Source organism: Nelumbo lutea, chromosome 6 (genome assembly GCF_056320005.1).
Source record: "Nelumbo lutea isolate HS-2025 chromosome 6, American lotus-T2T, whole genome shotgun sequence".
In the NCBI taxonomy this organism is placed as follows: Eukaryota; Viridiplantae; Streptophyta; class Magnoliopsida; order Proteales; family Nelumbonaceae; genus Nelumbo; species Nelumbo lutea.
Genome location: NC_142689.1, coordinates 57,423,479 through 57,433,937, shown reverse-complemented (window position 1 = coordinate 57,433,937; position 10,459 = coordinate 57,423,479). Strand labels below are relative to the sequence as shown.

The 10,459-nt window shown below is 37.2% G+C and overlaps 1 protein-coding gene across 13 annotated transcripts; it reads left to right on the top strand.

The window, feature by feature from the left end:
• Window positions 1–219: 219 nt before the first annotated feature.
• Window positions 220–10,206, top strand: LOC148849032 (filament-like plant protein 4). Of its 13 annotated transcripts, none has more exons than XM_088951066.1 (8): window positions 261–592; window positions 2,079–2,183; window positions 2,743–2,865; window positions 5,076–5,131; window positions 5,258–5,477; window positions 5,705–8,135; window positions 8,460–8,523; window positions 9,303–10,206. In XM_088951066.1, exons 4-8 carry the CDS (start codon window positions 5,108–5,110, stop codon window positions 9,768–9,770), a joined length of 3,207 nt encoding a protein of 1,068 aa, XP_088807192.1. In that variant the 5' UTR covers window positions 261–592; window positions 2,079–2,183; window positions 2,743–2,865; window positions 5,076–5,107; the 3' UTR covers window positions 9,771–10,206. The 13 variants fall into 13 exon arrangements, with proteins under 13 accessions (XP_088807187.1, XP_088807189.1, XP_088807184.1 ...); XM_088951065.1 differs by having other exon boundaries at window positions 1,986–2,183; XM_088951061.1 differs by lacking the exon at window positions 5,076–5,131 and having other exon boundaries at window positions 220–592.
• The last annotated feature ends 253 nt before the right edge of the window (window positions 10,207–10,459 follow it).

Here is a 10,459-nt window from a genome sequence, read left to right as displayed (position 1 = left end):
TTGGCTAGTAAATGCATGTCTGTTAATTGTCAACTAAGCGCGAGACTTTGGGCAGAAAATACAACGTAGGGTACAGCTCATACTCATACGTAGCAGCTGGCAGATATTCGGACTTGGGAGGTGCCTATTGTATATTTGGAAAATTGTCGGGGGTAGTTTGGTCTTTACATGGTGATTAACCATAACCAATTTCTTGCGCAATTTATAAAATATTAAAATATATTCCTGTTTTTAGTCATCAATCAAAGGAGCCATTTTTTGGAGCCTTTTGAAAGTTGAATACTTGTTGTTGCTTCCAGTGACACCCGCTGCTAGTATTTTAACCCAGAACACCCACCACCACCCCCACGTCTCTGCTCTGCTGTCTCTCTCTCTTTGTCACCGAAAGAAGAAGGAAGAAGAAGAATCAAAGAGGAAATTATTAAAAATTGAGAAAAAGTTCAGAGGTTTTCAAGTTCAAAATCTCCATCTCTGTACCACAAACAAGTCTGTCTTTGCAACTATAGAATTTGTTCTCCAGATCTGCCCTGAAGTTTCCAATTTCTCTTCGTTGTTGTTGTAATTTGTCTTTGTAAAAGTGCCATTTCTTCAGGTATGAATGATTCTGTTTGTATCGCCTTTCCCTGCACTTCTCTCTCTAATCTCTATTTTGGCACGTCAATGTTGATCTTTTGTTTGTCGTCGCAGCAAGTCTGCTTTGCTTTATTATTTTCTCTGTGTTTTGGTTCTGATGTCGATTATTGGATTTTTTGGTTCACGTATTGGAGATGTATATCGTCACTCTATTGCCGTGGAATTTGTTTTAAACTTCCTCAATTTAGGTTTTATTCTGTATTCGTGACCTTCTTTGTTTGAATTTAGTGGTTGGAGCTCGAAAGTGTAGTTTGGCAAGAAACGCGGAAGAAGGAAATGGAGGTTTTATTTTTCTCCTTTTTTTTTTTCCGTTATTTTATTCCGATTCGAAGGCTGAGCTGCGATTTAGCTTCTTTTTTCATTGAATGAAATCCTTCTCTTATTGCTTTCACTCTAGTACTGTTGCTTTCAGTGTGCTGTATCTGCTCATTTATAAAAGCCAACCTTTTATCGGACGTGCTTTTTTTTTTTTTTTGTGTTGTCTGAGGTTTTGGTTGGATTTTCTGACCATCCTTCAAAAAATGGAGATCCTTTGTAGTTTATAACAGGCTATCTCATTTAGATCTCTGCAGATTTCTGTCCTACAGTGGATGGAACTGTGTATTTTATTGACATGCATGAGCATTTGATTCATGTGCCTCAATTGCTAATGCTCATCTTTGTATCTGGCCATCTGGGTAACAAGCATTCCTATTTGAATCGACTTTTCTGCTAATGGATGCCATTGCCTCTGTTTTTTTTTGCTCTTTTTACTTTTTTACTTTCTCTGGAGAAGGCGTGTCGGGGACGATATTTTCAGTGTGAACCTTCTGGGTTGTTGGAGCTTCTGATTCTTCTAGATCTGTTTCTACTTTGCACTTTGTAGTTCAGTGTTGTATTCTTCGTTTAACATTTGTTCAAGTTCTTATTCGTTTAATATTTCATTCCTAGATGTTTTGGTTTGTTTCCCTTGATCAGTGTTTGTTTTGAGTATCGAATTGCCATATTGATACTTGATAGGCACTAACGAGGTAAAGAATGCCATTGTTAGAGAACATTGTTATTACATTTGAAACATCAGAGACTAGACAGCGTGGGCAAGTTTGTCAATGTATTTTTGCGTTGGGCGTGAGGTTGAGTGGCTACTAGATAACATCTCAATTCTGTCCAGATGCCCTTCCATGGAGGACCTCATTTTTGGTCTAGGCTATCAGATTGAGAGTTCAGTCTTTGGTTCTTTAGGATACATTACCATAATCTACAAGGGACTGATTGTGTAAAACTATAAATTTCAAAGATAAGTGCAAAATGTAGACTGGTTATGCAAAATTATAACATAGAGTCTAAAGAATGCATGTCCATTTTCTCAACAGGCAAAATAATTTGGGGTATGCTAGTGCTATGAACCTCCAAGTTGCATGATTGCTGCAGATACTGCTGTTTTTGATGCATGAGTTCGCTTTCAGTTCTGGTTGCAGGTGATTCCTAACTCAGGAATATTTAGTGCAAGGTTAAAACAGGGGATATTGGGAAGTTAAGTCTGGGAACCAGCTGCAACCAGAGAAGAGAAGGTAAATTTCTATGTACTTCTAGTTGGAATGTCTGCAGTGGCAATGCAATCTAGAGGCCTGTGGTTGTTGAACTAGCATTTCCAAAGAATTTTGCTACATTTAATGGATTTTCTCATGAGCACAGTTCCATGTAATGGGAGTGCTTTCTTTGTTAGTTCTTTCTATCATTTTATAATAGTTTACTTATTAGGGAAGACATTTTGTTAGCAAACTATTTGGTACATTATAGCCACAAATTTTTAATGTGACATAGATAAACTCTAATAAATGGTCCTTTTTTTTTGTTTCAATGTGTATTTATATTTTGTTTTAATATTTAATTTATGGCACTTGTACCATGATCCATGTTAATGTTCCTGAATTAAGGTTGCACATTCTTTATTATTTTCTTTAAATTGTAAATATTGTGAATTGTAAATGATTATAATCAACACGGCGGCCTGATTATCATTGTTTATAGTTGCTTTTTTTCACTAGTATCCACATTTTTGTTATTATGTTTCTTTTTCGTTCTTTTTTATTTCAAAATTTCCATATTCATCATCTGTTTTATATGCAGACTATATAATTTGAAATGGATCGTCGTGGTTGGCCTTGGAAGAAAAAATCATCAGACAAGACTGAAAAAATAGCAATTGTTTCAGATTCTGCTGGTGCTTCAGTTGGATCTCAAGTGGAGCAGGTATGATAAAGTTGAAGCTGTAATTTTATTCATTTATTTGAAATGATTTTTTACTATTCATAAAAAAATCCTGAATATTTTTTACTATTCATACATATTCTCCCATCCATAACTTTGAGCTAATACTCTTTGAGCTCATACATTAAAATTGTGAATCTGTCATGTTTTCCTTGCATGTGGACTGCTTTAAATATTATCTTGTATAGTTGTTTGACAGGATTTGATTGATATCTGGCTCCCATAAATGACAGAGAATGCTTCACTATTCTTCTTTTTTCAATTTCTATTATATATATATATATATATATATTTTGTGGTAAAGATTTCTAACAGCCCAGAGGATTTATTTCCTTGTAACAACCATGTCCTGACAATTCTTTGCCTGCTTCCTTTAATGTATTTGATTGACACCAGTCACTAGTAGGTGGATGGATAATTTAAATGATAATGTAATTTGTTCTGTATTGAGCTGATCATCATCACTGTAATAATGCCTAAATATGGGAATATTCTGGTTACTTAGTATTTCTTCGAGTATACTACCAACAAACTTGAGTTATCAAATAGCTGCAGTTTTTAACTAATAGACATGCTTTTACAAGCCTTCCTGGGAAGTTGGATATAACAACAAAAAACACAAAGGGCCAACTTACGTGGTCTTTGGGTGAAGTAATAGTAAGAATAGAGAATGCAGAATCAGAAGGTAGTTGATCCATGGAAACCCAGGGTTGGGTAACCCTAGTAAAACAGTGTTGGAGACACAGATATAGGTTCCGAAATCTCGAGCGGATTAGTGCAGGCAGCAAAGGCTAGTCAAAATGTTGCACGTAAGACTGTTAGCAATTGGGATCCTTATTTAACGCAGAAAATATGCTATGTAAAATTAATAGTACTAGGAGTGCAATTCAGGGTACACCTAGGATTGGAGAATGAATGATAACTCAATGTAACCTTTTCCAGTACCATGATTCTGTAATTCATAACAAGGGAGAGATTGAGGAGGATGCTACCCATAGAATTAGAGCAGGATGGGCAAAATGGAAAGGGTGCATCTGGAGTTTTACGCGATAGGCAAATGCCACTTAGATTAAATGGAAAATTGTATAATACAGTTGTAAGGCCAGATAGATTAGATTGTTGTGCAGTCAAGAAACATGTTCATGTGTATGCTGAGATGGATGAGTGCAAAAGCTAGAAAGGATAAGATCAGAAATGAAGTCATTCAGAGGAGCCTAGGAGTAGCTCTGATAGGTGATAAAATGAGAGAAAGTATATCAAGATGGTTTGGTCATGTGCATGGAAGACCATCAACAGCACCTGTAAAAAGTGATTGTTGCAAGTTGATGGCGACTTAACACACAGATGTGGGTATGAGTGTTAGGATTTGAAACAGTTATAAGGTGCCTAAAAAAATATGGTTTGGGAATTTGTAGGTATAATTTAATTTTTAAGTTCATTTTTTTAATAATTGTTGGAAAGGGAAACAGATTAAACATAGAGGATAGATCAATGCCAACAATGCTAGACAATTAAAATGATATATAACTGATTATACTAAGTTATTACATATTAGAAGTCCACTATTTATGCCCAAATTTTGTAGTGAAAAGATAAAGGTTCTATAATCACATATCATCGATTAAGAAAAGAGAAAACTCCTCAAGTTTTATGTTGGTTTCTGTGTTCATGTGTCTGAGATGGGTATGCCGCACATTTAGATGTCCCTGTAACATAGCACCCTTAAGCAATATCCTCAGCAAGAGATGAGGGGTTGCTTGATCCCAGGAATCCTCAAACAATATCCTCAGAAACTCTATCAATTTGGCCATCTTCCCTCCATTTATAAGGTGGAATCTACTTCTAAAGCCTCAACAATCTGATACTTATTAGGTAAATCTTTTATTGATTCAACTATGACTCCTTGTGGCATAAGTAGGTAGAGTGAGCCACTGAAATATGCTAGAACTCCATGGTAGGTTGAAACAATAACTTAAAGAGTGCAGAGTGCAGACTGACGTACTACAAGAACTCCAAGAAACAAAACAAAAGGAAACTCCAAATGCGTAGCAGTATTTGGAAGGTGTGTGAGGTTTTCCTCTTGAGACCCATGTAGAATTGAGGCCTTGAAATGAGATTCTGCTATTGTGAGTTGAAGTTCAGTTTCTTCTGTTTCAAAATTTATCTCTCTTGCTCTTTTCTTATTTGTTTAGGTTGTAGGTGTCATATCAGAACTTTGCTAGCCATGATGAAATACGATGCCTTTGAAGTAAATCTCCTTGTGCAATTCCCTCTTTTCCAGTGTTGCACACCCTAGGGATTATTCTGCTATTAACTGCTGTAAATTGTCATTATTCTGGATTTTTAGGATAAATGGTTTTCCCTCTGTTGCCAGGATAATCCAAAGAAAGTAAACTATGTTCAACTTTCTGTGGAGTCATATACTCATCTGACTGGATTGGAGGATCAAATTAAGATGATGGAAGATCAAGCTAAGGTGATGGAGGATCAAATTAAGGTATTGAATGAAAAGCTGTCATCAGCCCAATCAGAGATGACTACCAAGGACAATCTGGTCAAGCAGCATGCCAAAGTTGCTGAAGAAGCTGTCTCAGGTATAAACCATAGACATGCTCTAATATTCATCAATCTATAAAAAACTTCATATCTGAGTATCATAATTTTTTCTATATTACCACTTTATATATAGTATTTTTTTTGCATTTATTGATAAAAAATAGCATTTTTGGAAACTTCCTGCATTGGGATACACTTTCTTATTTCTTTTTTAGCTGTCATATTTTTTCTTTTTCTCAGAACTGAACCAGTCTGCTTAATGCAGGCTGGGAAAAGGCTGAAGCTGAAGCTTTGGCTTTAAAACATCAACTTGAGTCTGTTACACTTCTCAAGCTTACTGCTGAAGATAAAGCAACCCATCTGGATGGTGCTCTAAAAGAGTGCATGAGGCAGATAAGAAATTTGAAGGAAGAACATGAGCAGAAATTACATGAGGTTGTTCTTACCAAAACAAAGCTATGGGACAAGATCAAACATGACCTTGAAACAAAGATCTCTGATTTAGAGCAAGAACTCCTTAGGTCCTCTGCTGAGAATGCTGCAATTTCAAGGTCACTGCAGGAGCGTTCCAACATGCTAATGAAGATCAGTGAGGAAAAGTCTCAAGCAGAGGCTGAGATCGAACTTTTAAATGCCAACATACAGTCGTGTGAAAAAGAGATAAGTTCTCTTAAGTATGAGCTCCATATAGTTTCCAAGGAGCTCGAAATCCGGAATGAAGAAAAGAACATGAGTGTAAGATCTGCAGAGGTAGCTAACAAGCAACATTTAGAGGGTGTCAAGAAAATTGCCAAGCTAGAAGCAGAGTGTCAAAGATTACGTGGCCTTGTTCGAAAGAAGTTGCCTGGGCCTGCTGCATTGGCCAAGATGAAGATGGAAGTGGAGAATTTAGGTCGAGACCATGGTGAAACTAGATTACGGAGATCTCCCGCAAAGAGTCCTAGTCAGCTGTCTGAATTTTCCCTTGACAATGTTCATCAATCCCATAAGGAGACTGAGTTTCTTACAGCACGTTTGCTGGCAATGGAGGAAGAGACAAAGATGCTGAAAGAAGCTTTGGCCAAGCGTAACAGTGAACTGCAAGATTCAAGAAACATGTATGCTAAAACAGCTAGCCGGCTTCGAAGCTTAGAAGTGCAGATGCAGATGGCATACCAACCAAAATCAAATGCTGAGATGCCTACTGAATGCTCCTCAAGTCAAAATGCAAGCACTCCTCCTAGTTTGACTTCCATGTCTGAAGATGGACTCGATGAGGATGCAAGTTGTGCTGAGTCTTGGGCTACGGCATTGATCTCGGAACTCTCTCATTTCAAGAAAGAAAGGAATGTTGACAAAACTAACAAGGCTGAAAATACTAACCACTTGGAGCTTATGGATGACTTTCTGGAGATGGAGAGATTAGCATGTTTATCCACTGAATCCAATGGGAGCATATCTGTTTCAAATGGTTTAACCGATAAGATAGCTGAAAATACAGAGGTTAATGCTTTAGTTGATAGTGTTAAAGGTGGGGATATCACTGCAGAACAACATACTGGTTTTGATCCATCAGGAGATCCGGTTTCTTCTAACGTGGAATTGTCAGCCCCAGAAGTTGAGCCTACTGCTACTCAAGTACCATTTTCAAAACTCCAATCAAGAATTTTAATGATACTTGAGTCTCAAGACAAGGATGCAAATGTTGAGAAGATTTTAGAGGGTATCAAGCATGTTGTGCAAGATATACAAGATACACTCTCTCAGCAATCTCTAAGTAGTACTTTGCCGGAATCTCTTTCTGCAGATTCTATTTGCAACAAGGAGGTATCGCCTCAAGATATTGGGGAAAGCATGGAGAGTGAGATTTCTTTAACTGAAGAGAAAGAACCAGGCCAAGATAATGAGAATGCCATAGACCAAGAATTGGTAATTGCTATTTCTCACATTCATGATTTTGTAACATCACTGGGAAAAGAGGCTATGGGCTTGCAGGGCCCATCTCCTGATGGACAAGGGTTATGCCAAAAAATTGAGGACTTCTCTTCCTCTGTCAACAAAGTCCTATGCAATAAAATGAGTTTGGTGAACTTTGTTCTCCATCTTTCTCATGTTTTGGCCAAAGCTAGTGAACTTAGCTTTAATGTCCTGGGTTATAAAGGAAGTGAAGGGGAAAACAACAGCTCTGATTGCATAGACAAGGTAACTTTATTAGAAAACAAGGTAATTCAAGATGACACAGTAAAAGAGAGAATTCTTAGTGGTTGCACTCACATTCCTCATTCTACTTCCGATCCTGAGATTCTTCAAGAAGAAAGTTTTGGTCCAGGCTTTGGATTGAGTTCTACGTCATGCAAATGCACTTTTGAGGAGTTGGAACAATTGAAATTAGAGAATGACAATATGAGGAGGGATCTTCAAAGGTGTACTGAAAATCTGGAACATACAAAGTTTCAGTTGCAGGAAACAGAACAACTCCTAGCTGAACTTAAATCACAATTGGCATCTTCACAGAAAATGAACAGCTTGGCAGATACTCAGTTGAAATGTATGGCTGAATCTTACAAGTCACTGGAAACTCGTGCCGGGGACTTGGAAGCCGAAGTCATTTTTCTGCGTGCAAAAGCAGAAAATTTAGATAATGAGCTTCAACAGGAAAAGAGGAATCATCACGATGCTTTGGTCAAATGCAAGGATCTTGAAGAACAATTACAAAGGTGAGCCACTGAGTTTCTTCCTAGAAATTTTTTATGACTTATGCTAGCTATTGTAATTTGATGTTTCCTCAGAATTGGTTGATATAGAATCCTTGGATTTCTTGTGCATTTGGGGAGAGTTAAAGAATATAGGCTGCTGATAATATAGTGTCCTCCAGGATTTCTTGTTAAACTAAGTTTGCATAGTATCACCAAATGAATGATGTTAGCCTATCTCTTGCATTTTGATATGCTCATTTTTTTCATGTTAATAGTCTGTGGCATGCCTTAATGCTTCATTTGATTGGTTTTATTTCTGACTCATTATGTGCTATTTCCTGTAAGGAGTGACAACTGCTCGAAGTGTTCTTCAACTTCTGCTGTTGATATTGACCTCAAGACAAAACAGGTACAAAGCATAATGTTATATACTTTTAAGTTGGTAAGAGTGATGGTGTGCAGTCCATATAAGTGCATATTTTTTTGATTGTTAGTGGTCAAATTTATTAATTAAAATAAATTACAGTGAAGTTCCTAGAACCCTTTTATTTTAGACTAGCTTCTGCTACTTAACCCTTTTTCTTACAAATTAGGAACTGTCAATTTGGAGGTTGGCTTCCAAAAATACTGGTCCTCATGAAACTAGATTTTTTTTTTTCTTGAAAGAAAAAAGTGTTGTACATACTTTCTGCATTTATGTAATTCTAAGCTGGACTAGAAGCCAGTTTTGTATTGGAATCAATTGTTTCTATTAAGTGATGACATATATTGGTCTCTTTTTGTTGATGGTTTTTCTTCTCAATATTATTAATGTACAGAGCAATTCCTGTTAATCTGAGTCCTGTGGTAGAATTGCCAAGGTACATGACTGCATATTGTGTTTGATGTGCTGCTACTTGTATTCCACAATGGGATTTGTTTTCAAGGGTTTCTCTTTACCTAATCGGCAATGTAGAAAATGAAACTTACAAGCAAGAATACATACAACCCCTGGCATCATCATAGGAGGTGCCAGCTAGCTTGCTGATGAAGCCTCTAGCTGGTTATAGGGGAGACCTTGAATTGAAGTCCCACCTTAGGTGTATTCCATTTGTCTACAGAAAAAAACCTAATGAGGTTGTCTTCTCTTCCATTTAGGCCTTCTATCCATAATGATGATACTGAGACCTTTTGCTTTTGTCATCATAGGAGAGAGAGATAGCAGCTGCAGCAGAGAAGCTAGCAGAGTGTCAGGAGACTATATTTCTTCTAGGCAGGCAGTTGAAAGCTTTGAGACCTCCAGTGGAGTTTGCTGGTTCTCCTTACAATGAGATGCATCAAATGGATGAAGGTTTCATGGAAGATGAACCGCGTTCAAGTTTCTCGAACCCACAAGGCATGGGAATTTCGCAAGACTTGGATCAGGCTGAGATGGGAACTTCTGTTTCTAACATGAACAGAATGGGTGGAGAGTCTCCCTCAGAAACATTTAACTCAATACTTGGTTCATCTGACACTGAAGTTAACCTGCTCTTGAGATCACCAGTAAACTCCAAGCATCCAAAACACAGCCACAACAGCTCAGTCTCCTCTTCTTCCTCATCAACCCCCACCCCAGAGAAACATTCACGTGGATTCAGCAGGTTCTTTTCTTCAAAACAAAAGAACACCCATTAGTTGAATGCCAGCTTTTCTCATGGAAAATACAGCTATGCACTTTTCTGGCTGGGGATTTGGACTGCCTCCAAGGAGCCCAAATTCAAAATTGTCAGAAAAAGGGAACTGATGTTTCAACCTGGTCCGGTCTGAGTTTTGGTCCCTTACAAGCAGATACACAGAACTGGACAAGCGGGCAAAAGGTAGTCAAATTTTGCTAGAGCGTAAGATGCCATTAGACACGACGATTCCAATATTCCAGTGATCTTTTGGATGCTTGTTAAGTTTCACGTTGAACGATCATAAAAATGAAATAGATACCATTGGATGATAAATCAGCTATGATGTAGTTATATTTATTTGAGCGATGTAAAGATTACTTGCGTGTAAAGCTTTCCAATAACTTTTCCTGTACTAATCCTTTACAGTACTAAAGTCAGGTTTTAAGACCCTATAATCATTCATGAGTCATGACATCTCAGAAAATTAAAAATTAAGGGGCGTTCTTCAACTTGAAGTGTTTTTCTTTTGTCTGCAAAAACAAATCAAAACCATCTTATTTGAAAACAGTGTTTCTTAAAACAAAAACACACACAAAAAAAAAAAACGTGTTTGATCGTATGTGTATTTTCTGTTTTCGAAACTGAAAGAAAAAATATGTTTTGATCTGATTATTCAACATCATGTGCCATAAATTATATAAATTATAT

What these genes read in the sequence shown, in the direction of transcription:
- LOC148849032 (XM_088951061.1), top strand. Translation starts at nt 2,758, where the DNA reads ATGGATCGTCGTGGTTGGCCTTGGAAGAAAAAATCATCAGACAAGACT. An exon ending in TGCTGAAGAAGCTGTCTCAG is followed by an intron (nt 5,478 to 5,704) that starts GTATAAACCATA and finishes TGCTTAATGCAG; the next exon opens with GCTGGGAAAAGGCTGAAGCT. An exon ending in CTTGAAGAACAATTACAAAG is followed by an intron (nt 8,136 to 8,459) that starts GTGAGCCACTGA and finishes ATTTCCTGTAAG; the next exon opens with GAGTGACAACTGCTCGAAGT.